Source organism: Camelus ferus, chromosome 16 (assembly GCF_009834535.1).
Source record: "Camelus ferus isolate YT-003-E chromosome 16, BCGSAC_Cfer_1.0, whole genome shotgun sequence".
Taxonomy (NCBI): domain Eukaryota; kingdom Metazoa; phylum Chordata; class Mammalia; order Artiodactyla; family Camelidae; genus Camelus; species Camelus ferus.
In genome coordinates, this window is record NC_045711.1 from 38,936,823 (window position 1) to 38,962,919 (window position 26,097).

Consider the following 26,097-nt stretch of genomic DNA (forward strand, 5'->3'; position numbering starts at 1 on the left):
GCACTGGCTCTTCCCTCCATTCGGAACACTTTCCTCAAGTCTCCCCCTAGCTCCCTCCTTCACCAAGTCTTAGCACCAAGTCACCTTCTCTGGAGGCCACCTGACCTCCTTATTTAAGCCCAACCTTCCCAGCCCACATGATTCCTTTATACCCTTTTTTCCCCCTGTCATCTTTTAATATATCATTATTATATTTACTATTTATTTACCGTCTCACTGATGAATCTGCCCCAGGTACCTAGACCAGTGGCCGGCCTTACAGTTAACACCCCACAGCTGCTGGGTGAATGCAGAGATGACTGCATGGTGTGCTGATCCTGCTGTAACAGGTCTTGGGAGGCATGAGGTGAGTCCTGGATCTGTCATTTGTGATTCTGCACAAATATTTTAACCCCTCAGAGATTTCATTTCCCCACCTGTAACCTCAAACGGGGTCTTGGTTCAGAGTAAACAAGACAGTTTGGGTGGAGCCAGTCCCGGTTGCCAGGCTCTCGTTCTTTTCTGCCCACCCACTCAAATCTATTAAAATGAGACTTCCAAGCCAATAGGATCTCAATGAACGTTTCCATTTACTTTGGATTATATGTCATTATAAATATTAACAAATAAGACTTAAAAAGGACACCTTTGGGTAAGTCAGACGAAAGTACAAAAGTTGTGTGTGGGGCTGCAGTTTAAGGACGGTTTCTGCAGCCGTCACATGATAGCAAAACGGTGGTAAGCAGTGCACGAGTCTGCGTCGAAGACAGCCAGAGTCCATGCATCGGGAGGTTCTCTCCGTTGGAGAAGAAACAAAGGGAGGACATGCTCGGGCCAGGAGATGCAGTTCCTCGTTCTCGCCACTAGAGGTCAGGAGGTTACCGCTTCGGAATTGGAAGACGGGCCCGCTGGGTATTGGCTAGTGGTGGCGGTGGACGGGACTAGGGAGAGGGTAGGGGTGCAGGTGGATGTCGAGCGAGCATCTGGCGACCCCCTCGTTACTGACACCTGACTTTGGAATGACTTTTTTTTGCTTCAAATTCCTTGACTGTGTAGGGCTGATGGGCCAGAGGAAAGATGCCAGTTTGGGGTCAAAGGCAGAGCTGATACTGCAGCTTCTCAAAGCGATTTTTCTTTAATAGAGATACAATCTGCAAGGGTTCCAGAATAGTGCCAGAGTCCTAGTGGAGGTTCTGTCACTGCCTGGGGGGCCTCCTGCCCCTCCTCCTCTAGGGTTGGCTGTTCAGAAGACCCACCTCCCAGCCCGACTGTCCCTATGGTCAACTGGAACCATTTTTCAGGCCTAAGTCTGCAGTAGAAAGCCTCAGACCAGGTGCCTTGAGTTCTTGTCCCAGCTGGGCCCTGTACAGGCACCTGCTTGCTGGGCCTCAGCTTCTCCATGTGTCTGATAAGGAAGCTGTCCTAGATAAGGCTCTAGGCGTACTTCTAACTTTGCCATTCAGCATTTCCACGTGTTCACAGGGATCCTGTGAGGCTCCTCTCTGAATGAGGCCACCCCCAAAAAGGCAAAGCTAAGAAGATACCCAGACCTCACCCAGACACAAGGCTCCTCAAAATAGACCATCTCTCTCTTATTTTGACTTTAGGCTCCCAGAGTTTCCCCCATTCCAGCTGTATGGAGAAAAGTGAAGACCTTGTCTCAGTCCCCTCAAGGAACCAGGGCCTGGCTCACAGGTTCAGAGGCTCAGTGGCTGAATTCTGGGACTGGGCAGTAGACTGCTGAGGAAGCCCTAAGTGGCACAAACGATTTCAAAGCCATCTAGAAGACAAGGCAGCTGGACCACAGGCTGAGTCCCCACACCTCCATCACCCACTGGAGTTTACCGTGTCTTCACCTGAGTATCTCTGCTGAGCCCTAACAGCCCAAAAGGGAGGAGACTGGGGAGTACTGTCCCCCAGGCAACCGGAGGACATGGCAGTCAGAAGACCTGAGCTTCAGTCCTGGTTCACTCCCTTGCAGCTGTGTGACACTGGTAACTACTCAGCCTCTCTGAATCTGTTTCCTCATCTATCAAACGGGGATGAGAGTTAAGCCCATCTCATAGGGTTGTGAAGAATCATTTAGACAGTGCATGTAAAACCCTTGTCATGCACAAAGACTTCTTAGGAAAAAAACGAAGGAGGTGGGGCAGGGGCCATGAACACGGTCTGCCCCAGCTGTGGTAGCGCTGGAAGGCCTTGGGTGAGTCGCTTTCCCTTTCTGGGCTCCGTTTCCCATCACTGCAGTGATGGGTTGAACACAAAAATTCCTGGGTTCTGCATTTGTTCATCCAGTATTGAAGACCCCTTGGTTGGCAGGAAGAGTTTGGGGCTTCAGGCCTGGGCCCAAGATTCTGATGCCCTCAACCCCTTCCTGGAGACCCTGACCTGGGGTGCAGGGTGGCTCTCTTTCTACTTCTGGAGGACAGAGCCAGCCCTGCAGGCCTTCCCAGAAACAAGGCCCTGGACTGCTGCCAAATACTCCTGAAAGGGACAGCAGTAGGGTGAGGATGCGCAGGTCACCACCTGGGGTCCTGCACTTCCCAACTCTGAACCCAGAAGGGCCTGGTGGAGGGTGAGAACAGGAGGACTTTTTTATTCTTTTTGTGGAAAGAAAAAGGGACTCTCTTCTTGACTGTAGCTGACCTGATGCCTCTGGGAACAAGAGGCAGGATCCAGCTTCCTCAGGAGGAGAAAGAGATCCAAAGGTGGGAGTGCTGGGCCTGTGTAAGCCTCCCCCCATGGCTACAAATCCAGGTTGGCCTGGCAGCTAGAGGTGGGGTGGGAGCAGGGCTGAGTGTCATGGCCCCTGTGTTCCACTCCTACCAAACCTTTCCCCTGCTTCCCGCCCAGAGAGACCGGTCCCCGACATCACTGGCCTCCCCCCGTTGTCTGCCTAGAAGCTGCACTCACCCTTCAAGGACTTGCTGAAGCATCACTTCCTCCAGGAAGCCCTCCCTGCTCTTCCAGCAGTCAGTCCAGAATCTGCAGCACGTGCAGGTGGGTCAGACTGGCCTAGGCAGTCCTCACACCCCTGTTGTAAAGGTTTGTTTCCAGCTCCCTAACTAGATGGCAACCTCCCTGAGGGCAGGCCCTGGGTCTCATTCATCCCCAGGGGCCTGAGGACTCACTAAGTGAAGTGCTTGCTCTTTGCCCACATTCACTGGGAGCTCCCAGAACGTCACCGGACTCCTGGCTCTCAGGTCAACTTTTCCCCTCCCAGTCAAGCCAGAGATGAAGAGATGTAGTCAGACCCTTTTGGGAATGAACTTTCCTCACAGTCCTGTCCTCCCCATAACGCCCCTCTCCCTGATGGTTGCCCCGCACTCCTGTTCTCAGCCTGGGGTCTCCTCAGCTCACTCCCTGCTGATCTCTAGTAGGTCCTTGTCCCCTAGACGGCCCCATCCCCTTCCTCTGGGTGGGTGCTGAGGCCAAGGTCCTCTCCCCCCACCTCTGGCCCTCTTGGGCCCTAAGGGGCCAAAAGCAGGCCCAGCCCTCTGCCCTTGCTGCCCCTTCGGAGAGGCTGGGCCTCCTACAGCCTCCGAATGGGGGCTGCAGTGGCTCTGTGTCCGAGCAGGCATCCTGGATCTCCCCCAATGTGGGGGTTGAGGCCCTTAGTGGCAGCTGCGGAAGCCCAGGGCCTGGCCGGTGCTAGGCCAGGTACTGGGCAGGGGTGGGCGCAGTGGGTGGGGCAGGTCAGTCGCTGAGAACAGCCCCCGGGAGCTCGTTGGTGAGTGTGTGCCAGCGCTCGATCCGCTTGTCCTTGTTCTTCAGGCAGTCAAACCAGTGTTTCAGACGCTCTCCCTTGGCGTTGATGCCCAGAACCACACCACCTGCAGCAGGGCCACAGTGACTCTCAGGGTCCTTGTGGAACCAGTGCCCCCCAACCCCCCCTCCCAGACTCTCTAGCCTGCCCCCTGGCTCTGAGGGTGGACAGTGGTCTGACCGCTATGCCACACTCTCGGCTCCCCTGGATCAGGGCCCGGGGATCCTGCCCTTCCTCTGCCCAGGACCAGGGCAGCTCCACTGTGCACAGCCATTAAGACCACCAGGACTTTGGGGCCACAAAGGCCTGGAGTCCAGCCCGAGGGGCTGACCACCATCACCTCTCACAACTGCTCCACCACAGACTGCTGTGTGAGCTGGCCAGGCCTCTTTCCCTCTCTGGGTCAGGCTCGAACTTGTCTGAGGCCTCTCTGGTGGCAAGATGTTTATGGCCCTGGCTTTCACCAGTGGCCAGGAAGGCAGGATTGGGGCCTGATTCAGGGCCACTGCCCTTTGCTAAATAGGTGTCTCCTCACCAATGAAATCGTTGGATTTTCCAATGTCATAATCCCAAACGGTGATCTCCAGGGTCTTCTTGGCCAGGTCCCCGTGCTTGATCTCATAACAGAATTCCTGGTGGCCAGAAGGGGAGTGGCTGGGAGGGTGGCCAGGGCACAGTAGTGGATGATAGTGGACTCTCACCCACCTCACCCACTTCTGTCTAAGAGCCCGGCTGGGGTCCTTAGGGTCCACTTCTCTCCAACCCACCTGTCACTGAAGCTGCTTTTCTCAAGAACTTCGAGAGTCTGCTTAGTGCCCAAAGCACACTTGGCGGCCTTGGCGTGCTTGACCTCTTTTGGGTCTGACTCTGGTGACCATTCCCCTTCTTTGTGGAACCCTCTCTGCCACCAGTTTCCTCCAACATCTGGTGTCCCCCTCACTCTGGCAGCATCTCCTCGGCCTTCTCTGCTGGCACCTGAGTCACTCAGGCTCTGCCTGAGGCCCCTTCTCCAGCTGTACCCACCTCCCCCTCCTGCTGCTGGGTTCCCCTTTCCACCTCCACATCATCATGGCTACAACCCCTTCCCCTCCACCTGCACAGCCTGGCCTCACTCCGCCACTTCCACATCCCCTGGCTGGGGGGCTCTCCTGCAGCCCCTTCCCACCCTCCAGCTCCCACAGTGCCCTTTGGAAAACCCAGTTCCTCCAGGGCCCCCAGCCCCTTGTACCTCATTGAACTCTGGGTTTAGGGTTTTCTTCTTTACCGCTGTCTTATGTTTGGATTTCTTGTCCACATCTGGTTTCAGGTATCTGGAATTAAGCAGATAAGCAGAGGATGGGACAAAGCTCTGGGTACACATGGAGCCAGCGGGGCTTGGAAGAGCTTTGTCCCTAAGAGAGATTCCCCGGCCCCTGTTTGTCCTAATCATTGGATGTCCCCAGCACTGCTCTGTGGGAAAAGGTGAGTGGTCAGCTGCAGTGGCAGAAGCAAGTGGTTCCTTCATCACCTGGACCCCCTGTTCACAGCGGCTTCCTGAGGCTTCCACAGAGCCCCTCCGTCTCTCCTCCTAGGAAAGAGGATTTCCCTATTTCTGAAAGTCTCATTTTCACAAACACATTTCCCACCAGAAGAACATTTTTAGCAGAGTTGGTCCCTTGTTAGAGCTTCTCTTTTTTAAATAGCAGATTATGGAGATAGAATTTGCAAGCTATACAATTCATTCTTCTCCAGGGTATAATGCAGCAGTTTTTAGTATAGTCCCCGAGTTGTACAACCATCGCCGCTACCTCACTGTAGCTCTGAGGAAGGAAAAAGTCCTTTTGGGCAGTAACAGTGCTGTTTCCTACAGGGAGAGGGAAGCCCTACTTGCAGACCTGTCCCCTCCACAGGCATCAGTGCCTTAGACTTTGATGCAGAACAGCTGTCTTCATCTGGGGCTGAGAGAGGTGGTGGGACTTGCCCAGGGTCACACAGCTGGTGCTCAGAAGTCAGGACCTCTCCTTTGCAAAGCCGCTCACCCTGTCCCTGCATGGACACCAGAGTGACAGTTGCCCTGCTCCTCCTGAGGGCGTGGACCTCATCTGTCTTACCTGCCACCAGCTGCCTGGTGCCCTGCCCAGGTGGGTCAGTGAACACAGAAAGTGGTGGTGTTATTACTACATAAGTCATAGGGGTTCATTATAGAAACATTGGAAATATGTATTGACAGAAGTTGGGGGTGGGGGAGAGAAATGAAGACATGGTCGCACAAATACCTGTTCTTTAGCAGCTTTATACAGCTATCAACAATTGGAAACCACCGCGTGTTCTTCAACAGGAAGTGACCTGGCTGACAGCTTTTCAGATTCTCTACCTGACGGACGACTGCTTGGCAGTACAGACCTACAGACCGAACTCCAGGCGCACACACCCCGCCACCGGCTCTCCAAAGTGTTAGGTTATGTGGGAGAAGCTGGAGTCAAAAGGCAACAGCCACACTGCGCAGTTGCCTTTATAGAAAATCTGGAAAAGGCAAAACTATTGGGACAGAAAATAAATCAATGGTTGCCTGGGGCCGGGGACCCTTCTGGGGCGACAGTATCTGTATCTTGACCATGGTGGTTATGAGACTGTCTACATCAGTCCCAACTCAGGGGGTGAAGCCTACTGTATGTAAATTATCTCAATAAATCTGACTTTTTAAAACAAGTTGGGGGTTCCCTTAAACCCCCACCCAGAGAGGGTGAGTTTCTTCAGTTCCTTACAAGCTCCCATGTACTTCTTGACTCATCTTTGCCTGTTTTGCTTTGGGGGCAAGGAGGAGGGACGGGGGCCCTGCACAGTGGCAGTGTCTCCCAGCCCTGCTTTCAGAAGCCCTGAAGGGAAGCTATGCTGGGCTCCCCATGCCCTCAGCACTGCACAGCCAGTGTCCATCTAGTGACCCTCACCTGGCCACCAGGCCCCCATGCAGCCCCAGCTAGAGGTTGTCCTCTGTTCTGCCCCCAGGCCTCTGTGCTGTCTCCTGGCCTGTGTGGGTGAGGGGTGTACCCTGGCCAAGCCCCAGGGACTCCCTTCCTGCCCTGGCCACTGGAGCCTCCTGACAGTGCCACCTCTGGTCCCTTCTGCACGGTGACTACTGCTCACCTGAGGCCCCCAGAAGACACCACAGGGTAGGAGAAGGAAGGGGTTGCCCAGGGCAGAACAGCAAGTTGCTTGAGTTTCCTCAGTGCCTCTGGGTGTAAACTGGAGATGGTAATAGCAGTGCCACCCGGGGCTGTCACAGGGGTCAGGGAGACTTAGCACAGCCCTCGGTGCTTGTTAGTGATGAGTGTTACCAACCCGGTTACCCCGCAGAGCTGGATCTGGGGTCAGAGCCTGGGGGAACAGGTAGCTGTCACCTGGGGTGAAGTTTATAAAAATAAGGGTGCCAACAAAAGGCCATCTAGGTTAGCCCCTCAGCATCCTCCACCTGGCACTTCCCTGAAGTTTTCTTGGGGGTCCTAGGTGCTCTGCTCAGAATCTAACCTGTGCCCTTGTTTCCCCTGCTTTTAGCAAGGAGGGCACCCATGGTCCATGAAGGGGCCTTGCAGAAATAGGGAGCCCTGAAGAGGCCTGAGCAGCAGCCCCTGCACCCCACCCCAGGGAATCAGATGTAGGGTTGCTAGGCCACTGGGAGCCTCCCTCTCATGCAGGGGGCCACCCACAGAGCTGCCTGTCCTTGGAAGGCCATGCTGACCCCGCCTGTGGCTACGGGGTGGGGCAGGGCTGCAGTGGGCCCAGCAACTCCCGCCCCTGTGGCAGGAGAGCCCCCGGTGTGGCGGACTGGCCCTGCACGCCTGCCCCTGCCTGCCGATGGGAGTTGGCTGCATCCTCTGTTGTACCAGGTGAAGCCCTGCTTTCTGAGTAACCCAGCACAGGACCCTGGGATTCCTGTCAACTTGGCAGGTGGGCACTAAGCCTGATTTTAAAATCTCACATCATTTTGATTCAGATCATATTTCCTTCTGTAAGAAAACTCTAGCATCACAGACACAGGTAGAGGCACCTCCCTCTCTCCCCAGAGACCATCACTACCGTATCACACTGCGTGCTCCCCGCTACAGTTTGCTTTGGGCTCAGCATGCTTGTCATAGCTGTCCACGTTAATTCACCTGGGCCTGATGTGTTCACTTCAACTGCATAGTACTCCATTGTACGCACATGCCACATTTTATCAATCTATTCCTCTGCTGACAAACACCGGGCTATTTCCAGCTTATCACTATCACAAGCAACGCTGCAAAAGCAGCTTTCCACCGTGCCTGCATCTCTAGGAAACAGATCTGGAAGGGAGATAGATGAGGTGGCCACAGAGCACACACATCTTCCTACGTTACCAAATATCACTTACTTTCCTGCCAATCCTTTTAAGAGTCTACTAATTGTCTTCTGAGTCTGCACAGCATTTCCTCTCAAAGTGGTCTCTCATCCACCCCAAAGCACTGCTTTGACAATAGTTAAGGTTGGGGCCCAATTTGTTTTTTATGTAGAAAACCAGTAGTCCCTGTTACGGCCTTTGTCACCTGGCCTCCTCACCATCCCCTGAGGCCAGGCCCATCCCTGTCTCTGTATCTTAACTCCCCATCCCTTTTCATGAGCAGAAATACCTCCTTTCCGCTAAGCCATATTCCTCCCCAAGTCCCACCCTTCAAGACAGTCTCAGCACGAACGCAGACCAAGATCCATCTTTTGTTCATGGACGGGCCCAAGGCACAGATGGTGGCCACCGGGACACCTGCTTCATGCCTCTCCAAATGGCCACCAGCTCCTGTCTGCCCCTCAGCTAGGATCACAGCCTGTCCTGGCACAGGTTCACCTGGCCCTGGGGCCCAGGTCACCTGCCATGGCCCCTGAGTTAGTGTCTGTCCCCAGCACCATCATGAGCCCCACCTGGCAGGGCTGGGTGGAGCCTTATCTGCTCCTGTGGCACCACATAGGCTGGGCACACGGGGGCTGGGCTAAGTCCTGGCAGAGCACCTTCACTGGACCCCTGGCCTCCCAGCATGACTCAAACTCACAGGGAGGCCTGAACTGGCCATCAGGAGATAACTCTCTCTATCTGTGTGGCTGGGGAGCCACTTGACTTCTCCAGGCCTCAGTTTCCTCCTCTGAGCAATGGGCCTGGCCAGACTCAACAAGGAGCTCGGAGGGGAGCACAACCTTGTGGGCGAGGCGCCCCAGTGCTTCATTCACACAACTACTTGCCACTCCAGCTGCTGATCCCAACACACGGGCCTCCTGTCCCTCGAGGAGAGGAAGGGGAGGAGGCGGCGGCCGGGGCCGCACACTCACGTTTTCACGTAGGGGTCCGAGTAGCCATTGGCGTCCATGGCAGCCAGGTGTGCGCAGCGCACGATGCCCACCAGCAGGCCCTGCTTCTGTGAGCTGTACTTGAGGGAGATGAGGATGCGGCCCCGCTCCTCCAGGGACTTGTCTTCCGACTTGTCCACCTGCGGGGAGGGTGGGCGGTCACTTGGCTGTCCTTGCCTGCTCCCCCAACTTTCACAGCCACAGACCCAGGCCAAACAAAGCCTGCAGGATGGTGAGCAGTCACCCTCGCCCCAGCCCCCTGGAAGGTGCCTCCTGGAGCCTCTCAGGGTGTAGGGGGTGCCCCACTGGGGAGAACCCAGGAGACAGAGCTTGGCACATTGCCAACCCCAGGGGCAGCTGGGAGGCAAGTGGGGAGTGGCCCAGGCCCCTCCGCCCCAGTAGCTAGCTGCCCAGTGCCCCTTCTGGGGTCAGATCTCAACTCTAGGCTTCCCACTCCCGCCCACCCCACACTTTTCCATTCATTGCCCTCCTGAGATCACCCATTTCCACCTTCCAGCTGCTAGTCACCTGGAGCCCCTCACCTTTACCCTCTGTCCACCCAGCCTGAGCCCCACAACCCCCGAGGGCTCCTCCTAGGCTTCTCTGCCAAGCTCCTCTCGCACGCAGTCCCTTTGCCCTCAACTGTCCTCTGCCTGGCACTAAAGTGGTGCCTCATGTGGCCCCTGGTAGGCAGGGGCCGTGCCTGCACCTCTGGAAACGGAGCTCCTGTGGGGTGAAGGAAGGACCACTACCCCAACTCCCACACCCAGCGCAGACATGGCTGGCTGATCACCGAACTTGCCCTGAGCTCAAACGCAGCCGCAGCACCTTCACACAGTGCTCAGGCAGCCTTGACCTGGGGGTCAGACGAGGCAGCTGAGATTTAACCATCTGCCACTCAGGCCCAGGGCTTCCTGTGTGATGGCCTCACTAAACCATGGCTCTTGTGCTTGCTATGTGATGTGGGAAAATTAAACAGTATAAAAGAGCAGGGATATTTCCAGTTGTTTTTCTAGGGTAGGATATACTTTGGATTGTTTCTCATGAAGACCATTGAACTGGGCATCATTCAGTGTCTACTAAGAATGAATAAGGTTTACAAGACTATGTAAAATCTAAAAGGGATCATCAGAATGAACCTGCACTGCTGAGCGATCATCCCCAGCTGCACGCTTGTCACTGTGGGCCCCTGAACCAAAGGGACTCCCAGCAAACTCAAGCGAGGTTCAGCAATGCCCTGACCATGCCCGTGCACAGGCACACACGCTCTCACGCACCTCCGTGCACAAAGCGTGCTCACACTCGCATTCCACACTCTCGCATGCAGATACACACATGCACACTCTGCTAATACAATTCACACTCACACCACAGGTATTTGTTTATGCCGGGGACCAAAACTCAGGAACACAACTCCAGCAGGAATTGGTGTTGCCTTTTGTAAGTGACATAGATCATTTGGAAAAACTGGGTCATCTGCGGTTAGTGACTAATAATAAAAAAGGTTATCTCCATCACACAAATGTCTCAGTGGGAGGGAACGTGACAAGGGAATCCAATATGCAAAAAGGCAGAGCTGGGATTCTGGGAGGAAATCTGACCTCAGGTCACTCATTTCAGGGCTTGATCAGGCCAGGGTACATTGAGCATGCGTCCTAGGGCCCAGGCCCTGCCAGGGGACGGCTGCTGGGTTCTGTCCTCTCGAGCTTTCCCCTTGCCTGGGCCTTCCAAGGGGGTGGGGAGGGGAATGTCCTGGGGAGAGGCCTGTGCCCTGAAACCACGCAGTCCCTGAAGGCCCAGGTTTCTTAGATCCTGGGGCCCTGAGGCTTCCTGGCCAACCCCTTCCAGCCCCTCTGAGCTGGGTGAAGGCAGGCCTCAGAGAGGGGAGGGAGTAGGGCGTGGAGAGAGGGAGGGAGGGAGGGATTGCTGAGAGACTCTGGGAGGGCTCAGCTGCTGCACACAGCCAGGGGGCAAAATCGGTTTTGACATCATTTACAAACAATTGCAATTTCTAGGAAAGAATTATTTTCTGTCTCCTCTGGGTATCTCACAGGCACCTCACGCCTAACATGTTCCAGTTGAGCTCCAAGCATCCCCCAGCTGCTTCTCCCACGGTCCTCTGCATCCCAATTAATGACCCTCCATCCTCCCAAGTGCTTGGGCCCCACGCCTGAGGATACTGATCTACCCACACTTCTCCCCTTCTCCGCTGCTGCACCCCCCAGGCCTGGTCCTACTCCTCCCTCCTTCTCCCTCTCCACATCCTCGCCCTCCATTCCCTCCCATTCTTAGGAGCCTGTTAAAATGTGCTCAGAAGCCTTGGCACCTGCCTAGCACCCTCCCGTGGTCCTTCTCACTCAGGATAAGGCCCAAGTTCTCCCACGGTCCCTACCCTGACCTCTGCTCTCAGCTCCCAGGACCCCCTCCCCTCGTTCTCTCTGCCCCACTCAGCTGGTCTCTTGCCTGCGCCTCCCACAGGCCAGCTTCGCACTTTTCCACATGGGGCTTTGCACCTGCTGTTCCCTCTGCCTGGAATAGTCCCTGCTTGACGGGCGAGGCCTCCCAGAGCACCCATCCAACTCACTAGTCCTGCTCGTGCTTTCCTGCTTGGCCCTGATCCCTGCCTAACAGACGACCTGTTTGATTATTTTATCTCATTTTTGGTGCCCAAGCTTCATGAGGACAGGGAGATTTATGTCTCCCCAGCACCTGCAACCATGCCAGGCACATAGTAGATGCTCAGTTAGTGCTCCTGGCCCTGCACTCTCAGCCAGGCAGGCCCTAGACAGCTGCAAAGCCCGTGGCTGGAGGGAGCGAGCAGCCCACTCACCGGCAGCTGCTTCTCCAGGCAGATGCTGAACGTCTTGGTGTGGTTGGGCTTCAGCTTCTTGAGGGGCACCCGCGTCTCCCCAATGAATTCGTTGTGGCGGAATTTGTCCTCATCACACACGGAGATCCTGGAGGGCAAGGGGCCTCTCAGTTTGCTTCCAAAGTCAGTGGGGATTTGCAAGCAGTGGTGGTGGTGGTGGTTGGGGTTGCGTGGGCAGGGCCAGCCCCGTGGACCAGGCTGGGTGGGGTGGGGGGAGCCAGAGGCCAGGGGCCTCACCTACCGCAGGGTCTTTCGGATCATGTCTTCGTCCGTGATCCCATAGTAAGTAAGCGTCTCGTTCCATGTGGGGTTCAGAGTGTTTCGGAGAGTTTTCGTTCTCAGCTTATTTGCCTGGAGAGAGAAAAAATGATCTTCTGAGCATCAAAAGTGTGGTGGGCAGGGTAATGGCCCCAAAGAGGACCACATCCCAACCTCCTGAACCTGTGCATGTGTGGCCTTCCCTGGCAAAGGGGGTTATGGTTGTTAATCAGCTGACTTTAAAACAGGCGGATTGCCGGGGGAAGGTATTGCTCAGCGGTAGAGTGTGTGCTTAGCATACACAAGGTCCTGGGTTCAATCCCCAGTACCTCTACTAAAAAATAAATGAAAAATTAATTTAAAAATACATAAAGAAACTTAATACCCCCCTCCCCCCCACCCAAAAAAAAATAAAACAAAAAAACCAGGCAGATTGTCAAGATGATCTGGGTGGGTCACGTCATTACGGGGCCCTTCAAAGCAGAAGAGGGAGGCAGGAGAGTCAGAGGCAGACATGACGAGGGAAGAAAGGCAGAGGCAACACTGGCTTTGAATATGGAGGGAGGGGCCATGAGCCAAGGAAAGGGGGGTTCCTCTAGAAGCTGGAAATAGGCTGGAAATAGCTTCTCCCCTAGAGCCTCCAGAACAGAACGGAGCCCTGATGACATCTGATTTTAGCATGGTGGGACCTGTGTCGGAATCGCACCCTGAAGAACTGGAAAGGTAAGAAATTTGTAGTGCCGTGAGCCACAAAGTCGGTGGTAATTTGTTAAGGGAGCCTTAGGAAATGAAAATAGGGGGCTCCTGCCTCCTAGGGGTGCGTGTGTGTGTGTGTGTGTGGGGTGTGTGTGTGTGGTGTGGTGTGGTGGGGATGGTGTCTACAGGAGGCTGTGGGGCTGGGAACCTGCCTGTGGGACTGGATTCTCTCCCTCACACCTCTCTGCCTTCGCTAGGGCTGTTCCCTGCCTGAAACGCACCTCTCCTAGAGAATGCCTGGAAGCGCAGGGTAGGGAGTGGCCCATCCAAGCCACCTATGGCCTCCCCTCCTTCCCTGGTGCTTCCGGAGATCCTGGTTCTTAAACTCCTTACCTGTGTTCCCCCTGCAGACTCTGAGCTCCGTGTCTGAGTCCCTCTGATGTCTGCCACAGTGATCTAGGCTTTGAAGTTAGACAGCCCTGGGTTCACATCCAGCATCACCACTTACATAAGTTCTGTGGAGCCCTGTGGGTTACCTGCCCTCTGTGAGGGTCGGGCTCCCCACTGTGAAAAGCGCATGAGAACACCTCTCTCTCAGCACTGTTTTCAGACCTCTTTCTAAGGAGGCTGAGCTCTGTGGGGAGCCCTACGGGAGGCCCCTAGGACTCAGCAGCCAGGTACTGTGGACTCTAGAGACGCACAGTCACTGAACTCCAGGGCTGGGCACCTGCCTTGGCCCTCGGCCCTCACAGCCTTGGGGTCCTCTGGGTGGCATGAGGATGCTGGGGCCTGGAGTGGGAGGAGGGCCACTGCCGCTTCCCCCACAGCCCTGCCCTCCCTACAGAGGGAATAATCACCCCTTTTGGGGAGGCCCCCCAGGATCAATGGGAGTCCCAGCCCGACACACTCATCCAGGGAGTTTGGGCCCCAAAGTTAACTCAGGCCCCAGCAGCCTGTGGGCGCTCAGCCTGGGGGTGGCCACTTGGGGGCAGGACTGGAATTGTCCTGAGCAGTGTCAGGGGAGGCCCTCTGCCCAGGAGGGTGCCCCATTGCAGATTCTTCTTCTCTGTCAGGTCAGGGCCAGGAAGGACGTCCCCATCTTTGGCTTCTGAGAAAGAGGCCAGGACTAGAACACCAGCCACTGGGCTCTGCTGCTCACACTCCCGTGTCCTGTGTCCCATGTCCCTCTGCCTCTGCCCTGGTCTCTACTCGGAAGCAAAGCTGCTGGACTCCAGTTGAGTCCCTGCTGGTGTGGGGTCTGCCCAACCCACCCCTTGGGATGTGTGTGGGTCCCAGGGCCAGGGCAGGACCCAATCCTGAAAAGATGATGTGACTTTCCCTCCCATGAAATTACAAATAAAACACTGAACAATAAGACGTACGAAAGGAAGTCTACTCAAGTTCTGATCTAGCACCAAAGGTCTCCTGTCTTTTCCTCTCTTTTTGTAGATACACCTGTTGGGCTGGCCTGTGTGTTGGGTCATCTGGCATGGGAACGAGGATTCTGTAGTCAAATAATTAGGGCAGATGCCCACCACTCCATCCCCCTTGTAAAGCATCACAGAGCAGCCCATCAATAAAGGCTCTGATAAGTCCCGCAGCAAAGAAACCTGTTTAACAACGTTTTCCAATGTTATTTGGCCACAGAACCCTTTGCATATAGTATTAACCTCCAGCTGAGGATGTTTTTTTATAAAACACTGGCCGGGAAATTCTCCGGGGGAGTTTCCTCAACTTAGCAGGCAGGTAGTGCCAACTCATGTTCCCTGGGAGGTCTGGAGCGTGTGGACTGACTGGGTGCTCTGGGTGGAGGTGGAGTGAACCCATCAGCTTGCTTGGGCTCCGAGTGGGTGTGGGAGCTGTGGGCCTCCCCGGATGTCCCAAGCCCAGCCTGGGCCCCAGTTGCAGGGCTGGTCAGCAGGCCTGAGGCAGGGCCCTCACCTTACTGGCTCCTGGCAGCAGGTGCAGCTTGACGTAGGGGTCCGCCAGCCCATTGTGGTCCATCGGCTTCAGGCCCTGAGCAGAGGAGAGGCAAAGGGTGTAACTGGGGGGCTGGGGACACAGAGCAGTCAGGGCCTCCAGGAACCTGGGTCAGCAGGCATCCTTGCTCCTGGGCCTACTGGCTGGGTCTGTTCATGGCCCTCTTCACAGAAGCAACCCGGCCTCGCACCCCCAGAACGGGGGGTGAGGATGGCTCGGTGCTGGTACACTCTCCCCTCCCCGCAAATGTCTGGCCCTGGGCAGGCGACTTGGGGCATCTTTGTCAGATGAGCTTTTCTCTTTCTCTCCTTATCATGGAGGCCAGGTGACTCACCTTTCTCTGAATAAGGGCCTCGTTACCCTGCTGTACTCGGGCCCTTTCCTCTTCCTGTCCCCCCTCCCCCAGCTCGGCAACTTCTCTCATTGACCCCAAGTCCACATGACCCTCTGTCCACTCAGCCACACGCGTTCCCCTGTGGCCATGGGAAAATGTCCTACATCTTGGACACCAGGCTCAGTTTCTGTCTGGCTTTGCCACAGCTCTCAGCCAGTCTGTGTCCATGGAGGCCACACAAGCTGGCTGGCCACAGAGGGTCCCTCCACAAGATGGCACCCCTCAGTGACTTCCAACAACCAATCAGCGTGAAGAACCAGGGTCCCCATGGGACCATCAACAGATGGGGCTCAGTGGACCTCACGTGGGCTCCTGTTTATATTTTCCTTCTGGGATGGCGCACAGGGATGTAGGGAGGCAGCTGTGGCCTGTGTGGGGCTGAGTGGGCAACCCCACGACATCATTCAAAGAGGAACTGCAAGTCATGACCAGGCCACCTCCCAGGGCAGCCGAGGTCCTTCTCTCTCCCTCCCCATCTTGGTTTGGAGGAGCCCCCAGGTGGGTCCTTCCAACTTCTAACAACCACTGCTCTGTTCCTGGGAAGGGGCACACAGGTTTTAGAGCCAGGCTGGCCTGGGTTTAGGTCTCAGCTTCTGCACTTACTAGCCGGGTAAGTGAATGCGTTCTCCTGAGCCTCAGCTTTTGCATCTGTAAAAGGGGTTAACAGTCCCCACTTCCCAGGGCTGGGGAGAGAGGTGAGGAGGCAATGCTGACGCAGGGCCTGGCTGCTGGGGGATTTGCTCCCCTTCCCTGACATGCAGGCCCCTTGGAAGATGCCAGAGAAGCAGCTGAGCGGGGGTGGTGAGGCATCTGAGCTCTGCCCTGCTCCGTGGGGACGGCTTCCCTCCCTAGCTGGGCGGCTCCTCCCAACACAAGTCTGTCATCCCGCCTCTCACCCTTCCCCAAGAAGGTGGAATTTCCCAGGACTGGTGGTTCTGTCAGAGTTTTCCCAGTTGCGTTGTGGATATGAGTGCCCGTGTGTGTGTGTGTAGTGGGTGGGGCGTCTGCATCAGGGCAGCATCAGGTCCTGAGCATTTACTTAATGCTCACAACAGCCGCATAGGTGGGGACAATTAACTGTCTTACAGATGAACAAACTGAGGCTGCTCTGCTCACCAAGAGGGAGGGTTAACAAGCTAGGGTCCAGAGCAGAGGCATCTGGCCTTCTCCCAGAGACCCCCGAAGGGTTCCACCTGTCAGCTTCAGCCTTCCCACCGCCTGGGGCTCCTCCCCACACCCCAGCTCCTCCCATGCCTGCACCACCACATTCCCTACAGAACCGGATCCAAGCAGAGGATGAACTGGAGAATGGGGAGCCACCATGGTCGGGTGCTCCCATCCCCCACCCGCAATGCCTTGAAAGACACACTCCCAAGTGGATATGCGGGCACACCACCCCCCCATCCCCAGTACACCCACACCCACACTCTGGGGCCCAGGTAGGGAAGGCAGGGCACACAGCACAGGAGGGGCCTGGTGTCTGGAGGGGAGGAGAGGGCATGGCTCTGGCCAGAGTGGCCTGGCAGCCAGTACCCATTCCCAGCCCCCAGGCCTGGACAACCTCTATACAGCTGGGTGGAGGGAGACGGGAAGGGGTCTGCCCGGGCTGTGCAGCCTGCCCTTCCCCGTAGTACAGCTGAGGGTCCTAGGGCAGGTCTGGAGCTCCTGCATCACAGCCCAAGCAGCTCCCAGCTCCCAGAGAGAGCAGGGGCAGGGATGGCGCGGGCCCAGCAGGACACGACTCACCCCTGCCACGCATTCGGGCTGGGTAGGGCACAGCCGGGGCTATACCAGGCAGCCCGCCCCTCTGGGTGGGCAGAGCCACAGGCAGGATAGGAGGAGGGGCAGAGAAGCTTGTGGGTTGAGGGGCTGGTGGGGGAGCTGGTGGGGGTGCTGGGCCCAGGCCCTTGCACGGCTCTACTGGGAGGGTCTAGCAGGCCACATGGCCACCCTTACCTTGCGGGAGAACATCAACTTTGGTACCTTCCTCCCAGAGGGAGCGATGCAGTGGGGGGACGAAGGGAACAGTGTGGCTGAGAACACACAGCTGCCAGCCCAGGGGCGGGGGCGCAGCAGGGTTCACGGACACCCACCCCCACCCAGAGAGCAAACTCAGGCCCACCGTACCAGGACTAGCCCCCTGCCCGAGGGCATCAGCATCCAGAGCCGGGAGGCCCAGGTGCTGGGAACCTCGGGAGGGAGGCATCTGAGTCCAACCCCCCTTCTTGGCCTGTAGGACAGGCCTGTCACCTCCCCGCCTTCCCTGTCTCTCTCCATAGCTCCCCAGCTCAGTCCCCTGAAGGCCCCCGCCTCCACCTCATTCTCTCCAGCTTCTCTGTTCTCTTTCCCCCAAAGTGCAGGGCTTTTTAGGGGCAGCTGAGATGACTGAGGCAAGAACTCCCTCCCGGCCCGGCACCTGCAGAGGAGACGCCACCCAGCCAGGACAGGAAACAGGGGTGGCCTGGCCTCGGCCCCAGCGCCTTCCCCGGGGCACCTACCTTGGCCTTGCTGATGGTGCAGTGGAGGGCGCTGTTCTCCTGGTCGTAGAGCAGGCTGAAGTCCAGCGTGCCCAGGGCGGCTGTAGACACGGAGGGCTCAGTCAGGTGGGGGCTGCGTGGTGGAGAAGCATCACCCACCCCGTGTGGCTGGACAAGGTGCCACGGTGACTGCCACCCACTGAGCACCTGCCGCGTGCTGATCCCCCAACCCTGGGAAACGAACACTCCCCCCAGTTTCCAGACAAGGAGCTGAGGCTCAGGAGAGTCAGGCCTGTCCTCCCCAGCCACCGAGGGTGATGGTCCAGGAGTCAAACCCGGGCAGTGGGCCCCTGACCCCCGCACTGAGAAGCGCAGCCTGGGGCTGGTCCAGTGGAGGGGCCACGTGTGCTGGGTGCTCAGCTAAAGGGGTTCCTGCCCTCCTGGTACAACTGCCAGTCTGGGCTAAATGAGGCTGCAGGCCCTGGCTGGGCTGACTGCCCTGTCACTTGCCACCCCCCAGCAATACTTGGGGCTAGGGATCCCTGTCTCTCCGGTCCTTTGGTGGCCCCAGGCAGGATGCAAGGAGTCAGCTGGGCCCTCGGGCTGCTACCCCTAACATCTGAAAGGCAGCGAGTGATTCCTAAGGGCGGGCAGAGGGTTAAGTAATCATTGGATGCAGCTGCTACCCTCGGGGGCGATCACACACGGCAGCCTTCCCCATGGATGTGGCTCCCAGTATGAGGGCGGGGTTGAGAGTGGGGGCAGGCTTTGGGGGCAAGTCTCCAACAGCAAGATGCACATTCACAGAATGTCTTTAGAAGTCCAGATCCTGCTGTGGGCTGCTGGACTGTCAACTGGCATCCCATTCATTCATTCTTTCCCAAGTGTTTACAATATGCCAGGCCCTAGGAATGAAGGTATCAATAAGGCAGGGTTCCCGCCCTGAGGAAAGCACAGCTTAATGGGAGGAACAGATGAAATAGATTTGCCACAACAGTCTGGTGGGCCAGGATTGATGAGGGGTCCAAGGGGAGGCCTGGCTTTGATGTGAACTGAGGCCATCAGGGAGGGCTTCCTGGAGGAAGTGACGTTTCACCTGCACCATGAGAGATGAGTAGGGGCTGGCCCATACACAGGGGGCTGGGGGAAGGGGCATTCGAACCACAGGCCAACTGAAAGGGTGGGTGGCTGAGTGATGCTGAGGGGAGGGCAGTGCTCTATTCTTCAGGCCCGGCATGCCTAGCAGTGGTCTAGATCAAACTACAGCCACCTGGCCAAGTCTGGCCACATTCATCTGTTTACATCTTGCTCATAGCTGCTTTGGCACCACAACGGCAAGAGCTGAGTAGATGTCACAGAGGCCACGTGGTCCCCAGATCCCCAAGCTAGAGCAGGGGTCCAGACATGGCAAAGTTTCGGGTCTGTGGAAAAACAGGCAATTAAGGCCCCTGTGTGCGGAGCGGTCCTTGATTCTGAAGTCTGGCACTGAGTCATGTTCACCTTGCTCCCCAGATCCTAACACAGGGTCAGGCACACAGCTCAGTGTCTCTATCACTGCCCGGCAGGGACACATGTGGGGTGCGAGACCCGCCCTCTGACGTCTGCCCCTGGGTTGTAATCCCAGCTCTGCACCTCCTTGCTGTGTGGCCTTAGACCGCTTACCCAGTCTCACTGTGCTGCAGTTTCCTCATCTGCAAAATGGAGACACATCCGTCTCCACCTCACAGCGTTGTGCTTTGACACCGAGCCTGGGGTACAGGAAGTACTCAGTAGATAATTATAGAAGGAGCAGGTCCATTTAGGTGATTTTTTCTAGATAACTGTACTTGCCCCTCTGAGACGCCTTCCGGAATGAACTCGTTCCAAACTGGATCACTCCCCTCCCAGCCTTCATGAGCAGAATATACAAATGGTCACTTACACTTTTCTGAATAACCTGAGTCATTGCTGTGAACAGGGCGACCGTTTTGCATGTCAGAGTCACAGCCCAGAGACAGAAGGGCATGTGAGATGGTTCCTCCACCAATGGATCCCAGATGGCCACTCTTTTTGAGGTTTTCTTCCTCTTTCTGCCTCCTGCTTTGCCATCAGCTTGAAATGCCTGTTACAGTACTTGCCTCTGGTACTACAAACAGCTCTCCCTCCTATTCAATAGTTACTTGGTTCCTCTATAAGACCAGGTGAGAATACTTGTTAAAACTGTGTCTAAACTAAAAGTCAATAGGCCTTGAGTGAAGCCTAAGGTCCTTTCTCCTGAGGAGAGCCTGTGTGCTTTTGGTCTAGCTGTATCCGGCCCTTTGCTGCCTGTATCCAAGCCGCCCTTGGTGCAGGTGGGCAGGTGAGGGTGCTGTAAGCGAGGCCTCTATCACCACGCCTGTAACAACTAACACAGCCACGGGCCCAAGATGCTCCAGGCCCAGGCTTTTGTAAAAATATTCTCCAAAGCTCTTGGCTTTGCACAACAGTACATCCATCTGCCGTTCAGTTCAGGCCTAACGTGTGGCTTGTTCCTTGTTCCTCCTGAGGGCAGGGACCATGCCTCCATCACGCCTTGTGACACCACCAAAGAGCAGATGTTCAGTTGACACAGCTGGTCCATCCAAACCCATTGGTTTCCCAGCCACTCACGGGAGCAGAGATTTGGTGTGATGCTCGTGGAAAACACCCAGTCCACGACCTCTGCCCGATTCTCCATCTCAGAGAAGGACAAGCCAGCAGAGTCCCTGCTGGGAAATTCAGCTCCAGGCCGTGAGGGGAGCCCCTCCCACTGGCTCTACAGACATCCCTGTTTAAGGGTGGGGCCAGGTGCTGCTCAGTGAAACCGACACCTGGTATCCCAGGAAGGCATAGCAAGCCCAGTGCTGCTCCAGGATGGGACTGTTGAATTTCTTTCTTCCTTTTTTTAATGGAGGCACTGGGGATTGAACCCAAGACCTCATGCATGCTAAGCACACACTCTACCACTGAGCTATACCCTCCCTTGCCGATGAATTTCTTTGCATTCCAATGCAAGTTTTATAAGAAATAATAGTTTATAATTAGAAGCTCAGTCACCATTTTCAGACACTTGCTGGTGGTGGAGTTCTCTTATGGAGCTTAGAGTCCAAAGTTCCCTGTATTTCCTATTTGGAGAAATGAAGCTCAGAGAGGGAAGGTGATCTGGTCAGGGTGGCACAGCAGGGCTGGACACAACCCAGACCTCTTCACTTCCATCCTGATAGCCCCGCCTTAAAGCCTGGGGGCTTCCAAAATTTTTTTCGTCTGCCAGTTTGTTAGTTCAAACCTTAAGAGGATGCAATGGAGAAACAAAAGAGGGAAAAACAGAATTGCTCTTGGGGCTTGGGGAGTGGGGAGAGCTTGGCTGCCGCCCTGGAGGGGCCTCTGAGTTGAAATGCACCCTGGGTTTGTGTAGATGAGGAGGGCCCTAAGGGCGGGTGAAGGTGCTTGTCTGTGTGAGCGACTCAAATCACATGTCCTGCCTAAGGTTTACATCCTTGGCAAAATAATGAGGGTTGGTCACTAATGGGCCTTTGAGAGTTGTCACCCGCTTTGTCGATAATTATAGAGCTTTAAAGGGGCTAATTCAGAGAAAATCGAGCTTAAGCCCCTGTCAGTTCCTCTAGGGCAGAACATGCCTTTCCTCTGCTGATGGAGACTGACAGCATCATTTTGACCTTGGTTTGCACCTGGACTTTCCTCACCCGTACACCCTTGGGAATAGGAAATCGGTCCTGTGTTTTGTTTTTGTTTTTGTTTTTTCTAAGAAAAATGTCAGCCTCTCAAATAGTTTTTAAGAAACTCTGGCAAGAACCACAGAAAATGATCAAGTCTGAGTCGAAAGCATTTCATAGTTGGGGAAACTGAGGCACTGAGCAGGGGCTTGCAGAGGGTACGAAGAGGAATGAGCCACACATTGTACATCCCTGCCTCCAGGAGCTCAGAGGCAGAGGGTCTGGACTTTTAGAAAACCTGTTCACTCCCCTGCTTTACACTGTTCAAAGGTTTTCCACTGCCTCCTGGACTCAGTTCAACCTCCTTGGCATGGCAATCAAGGCCCTCTGGGATATGACCACTTTGGCCTCATCGTCGGTCTTTTCCCCTTGCTTCTGCCCCTGGACTCTTCCTCCTTCCACTCTGCCGGCCTGTGTCCTCCCTCCTCCCAGCCTCAGGGCACGCACTCTGTGGGGGAACTCCGCTAGCCAGTGTTTCACATTTGGGTTCCTGCCCTCACCGCTGCGCTACCTGTGGGTCTCAGTCTGCATGAATTTCCTGATGTCAGAGATTATACCGCAGGCATTCCTAAGTCTCCATGCCCAGCACAGTGCCTGACACCTAACTGGTCTTCAGTGCATAAAAATAAGGTCCAGGTAGAACATGACAACTCCAAGGAAAGGGAGTCACAGCCAGCGCGGACAGGGAAATGCCTCCAGCTGAGGGCTTTCTGGGCAGGCCTAACGGCAATTCCTCTTCTCCATCCTTGCTCCAGGCCTCTGTGGGCATCAGTCCTGACCCGAGGACAAATCATGCTGAGGCAGGTGTAAGCAGGGGGCATGAGATGCAATTCTGGCCATCATGACAGGACAGTTCTCCCGAGGACTTCTGGGAGTGGCTTCCTTGATTTTAAACTTAGACACGGGCGAGGAAATGGATCTTTATCAAATTTAGGCTCTTACTGTTACATGTGATGCCTGGACCTGCTGCAGCCACCTTGGACCATGAGGGAGATCAGCCTAAGAGGAAAAGGGCACGGCCAGGTGCAAAGACAGAACCATTACTAGGGAAGCTGCTGCTGAGAGGCTGCATGAATATACCCCAGTGCCACGTGACCTCGACAGTCCTCACTGCTTAAGGCGCTCTGAGTTTTCTGGTACTTATACCCCCCAGCATTCTAGTCATTACAGCTTGGAAGAGTGGACTGGGTTTCTGCAGATGGAGAGTGGGTGGGAGAGCATCTCAGGCAGGGGAGCAGCACATGTGGAAGGTGGGGCATAGGTCCCATCAGGGCAGAAAGCAATGGAGTCTAGCCCAGCCAGGCTACACTGTGGACCACTGGGAGGGGAGGGTATTTCTAACTCCAACATTCATGCATCTTCTCCTGGTCATCACTCCTCTATTAGATCAGTTTGGAACCTGTCAATTTCGTGCCTGTACCTTGAGATGACTTAATAAAGGATGGGCTTTAAAGAGAAGGAAAAAAAGACCGAATAAATAAGTAGCACTTCACTCTCAGCCTTGAAAAACAGAGCAACCGTCCTAATTTCTTTTTGTTAGAACAGAGATAATCCAATAATTAGGGCAGCAAATAGCATAACCCCAGCTAAAGCCGTAATGAACCATCTGGCTTGAATCATTTAGGCTTATTGTAGGGATCTGGTTGTCAGACGGCCTGGGGTACTACGTGGAGAGTGGTTTCAGCTCAGAACCTGGTCCTGCCACAAGCAAGAGCCAAGATTGCTGTGCTCCCAGGATGGGATGTTTGCTCAGCCTCTGATGGGATCCAAGCCCAGGGTGGCCACCCCTTGAAGGGAATCAGGGCCCCAAGCTGACCCTGGCTCAGCCACACGTCCTCTTCCTTTGCTCTTTTCAGCAGAGGGCCCTGGTGTCATGGGTGTGGCCAGCCCACAGCTCAGGCTGGCAAGACTGTGTCCAGACTGCCTTGTACTGCCGACCCCAAGTGCATCTGTCCCCTGCTAGGACAGTGAGCATTCTGGGTCCGAGGCCCCAGCCCTGTTCCCCCTCTGCTGCTGGCATAGTGCTTGGTGAAGGACTGCTGAGTTGACGGCCTGAAGATGGGGCAGCTGGCGTGAATTTTGAATTTTCTGACCCCTCTCCTTGCCTGTGGGTTCAGGGACAGCCAAAAGAAACCACCAGATTTCTCACGCCTTAGCTGTATGTCATCAGAGGGCCCTGGGTAGCACCAGGAGGGCCTGAGGCTCAGGTGGAAGCCCTGCCCTGCTTGCCTGCTCCCTTGGCGCAGCAGGAAAGGCGCTGGAAAAGGGACTAAGTTCCCCACCCCTTCCTCTAGAGGTGGCTGTAGACTCAGGGCACGCAAAGTGGGTGATTTAGATCTTAGTTAGGGCCTGCTCAGAGGCACAGCAAGTGAGGGGGATACCCTACCCAGGGGCCAGGAGCTGAAGGTGGGGAAGATCCAGGGTGCAGCCCTAAGGGCAAGAAACTCTCAAAGCCATTTCCCCAAGCTGGCAGGGAAATGAAGGGAGAGGCTTGCCTCCCATCCCCATGTGGGGGTAGGGGGCAGGGCCTCAATATGCCAGGCTCTGGCCATAGGGTAGTGGTCCAGGCCCAAGAAAGTGCAGAACAGGCAGCTTCCCAGCACAGGCAGGGGCTGCCATCCACTCCTCTGATAAGCTTCCTCCCACTTGCTCTTCCTGGGCCTCCCTAGGTAGGGTGATGAGAGGTCTGGCCCCATCTTTTCCCGCAGTGGTACTGGTAACCCCCACCATCAGCTTCCAGAGGCATTTTATGGTGGGGGAAACTCCAGACCCCAGGCCCAAGGCCCATGTGGGCACCCAAGCCAGGCGCAGCCACCCTCCTTGTACTGCAAGGGGGATGGAACCCGGCAGGCCTGCGAGAAGCAGGCGAGCAACCCCTGCCCGGAATGAGCCACATCCTGGGCAGGGCTGGCGTTTGACGAGGGTTTGCCAGCTCTCAGGGTGACGCGGCTGGGGCTACAGCGGGTCTGGGGGCCTGGCGAGCCCCGCTGCCCGATCCCCATCCCGCGCACACCCATACTGGACAGGGCGGCGACCTCTTCGTTCTAGGTTTCCCCTCCAGTCCCAGGGCGGGCAGGGCTGGCACCCTCTGAGCCCGGAAAGGCGTCAGGAGCGGCAGCCGACCGGGCCTTGGTCCTGGGGACCCCGGCGCTTGCCTACTCCCTGGGGCTCCGGGCTCAGCCCGGGAGGATGAGGCGCCAGCTGGAGTGGGGGAGCCCTTCCTGGCCGGGAAAGCGGGTGTAACAGGTGGGCAAAGGTCGGCGGCCGGGTCGAGCGCAGCGGCGAGATCCATGGACATGGGAGGAGGAATCGCCAAGGTTTTTCCAAAGGACAAGCGGCCCCGTGGTCTCCTGGTCCTCGGCCCGCGCTCCAGGCAAGCCGCTGCGCTCTGCCGCCGCCGGGCCCACCCAGGAAGCCGCCTGGCTCCGGCTCCGGCTCCGGGCGCCCTCGGCCTCCCGCCCAGTCCGACCCTCGGCCGCAGGGCCCGTCCGCCACGGGCTCTGGGGCGGGGAGCGACAGCGCGGTCGGCAGCAACTGGTGTTTCCCCGGGGCGCAGCTCCGCCCTGCCCGGGAACAAAAGCCGCCGCCTGCACCGGGGCTCCCGAAGGGTGGGCTGAGAAGGGGCGCGGGGCGGGCTCCGGAGAGCCGGGCCGCGGAAATGGGACACCCCCAGGGGGCGCCCCCAAACTTCCCACCTCTCAGATCCGCTCAAGGGAGTTGTCGGGGCTGTGTGTGAGGGGCGCGCGGAGAGCGCATGGCGCGGCCAGCGGCCGCCACCGGGGAGGGGTGTGCCGGGGGAACCGAGACCGCGGGGGGAACGAGGGTGGACGAGGGCGGCAGAGCGAGCAGCTGCACAGGGGAGGGGGCGAGGAGCCGGCGGGTGGGAAACTTACTGCAGTCGTCGGACTCGTAGCCGTCGGCGTCCGGCTCGTCCTCGGGTGGCTTGGCCGGCGGCCGCGCCGGGCTGGGGCTGGGGCCGGGGCCGGAGCCTGGGCTGGCGCCATAGGCTCCGAAGAGCTGGTCGACATCCTCGTCGTCGTCGCGGGCGCCGTCGGAGGGGCTGCGGCGGCCCGCGCTGGCCGCGGCCGGGCGCGCGGGGGCGTCCGGGGGCGCAGCGGCGCGGGGCCCGGCGTCCGGGGGCAGGCCCCGCGGGAAGCGGGGGAAGTAGTCAGAGATCTGTTTGATGGGCCGGATGGGGCCGGGGCACACGTCGATGGCCATATGCTCCTGGATGCTGATGGTCGCCTTCTCCCCGCGCCGCCGGAGGGTCATGCAGGCAGCGCGGCCCCGCCCGGGCGCGGCCCGGCCCGACCCGGCGCGGCCCCGGCCCGGGGGGGGGCTCAGCAGGCCCGGCGGGGCTTGGCGAGGGCTGCGGGCATCGCCGGCGGCGCCCCCGGACGGCCCTGACGCTGCTGCTGCCTGCTCCGCGGCGGCCGGTGAGAGTGAGTGCCAGGGGCCGGCAGGCAGGGGGCGGGCCCAGCCCGCGTCACCGGCAGCCGCCGAGCAGTGCGAGTGTGCGGGCGGCGCGGGCGGCGCGGAGCGAGCCGAGCGGCGCCGCACTCACTCGCACTCACACCGGCGCGCACGCCGGCCCGGGACCCCGCGCGCGCACACTCGGC

General features: G+C 57.1%; 1 protein-coding gene across 1 annotated transcript; it reads right to left on the minus strand.

Moving 5' to 3' along the window:
* Nucleotides 1–545: 545 nt before the first annotated feature.
* DOC2B (double C2 domain beta) lies at nt 546–26,097 on the minus strand. Its single transcript, XM_032457500.1, has 9 exons — nt 25,372–26,097; nt 17,769–17,848; nt 14,838–14,912; nt 12,184–12,293; nt 11,904–12,030; nt 9,056–9,213; nt 4,974–5,055; nt 4,281–4,377; nt 546–3,812 (listed from the first exon to the last, which is right to left on the minus strand). Exons 1-9 carry the CDS (start codon nt 25,748–25,750, stop codon nt 3,676–3,678), a joined length of 1,245 nt encoding a protein of 414 aa, XP_032313391.1. The 5' UTR covers nt 25,751–26,097; the 3' UTR covers nt 546–3,675.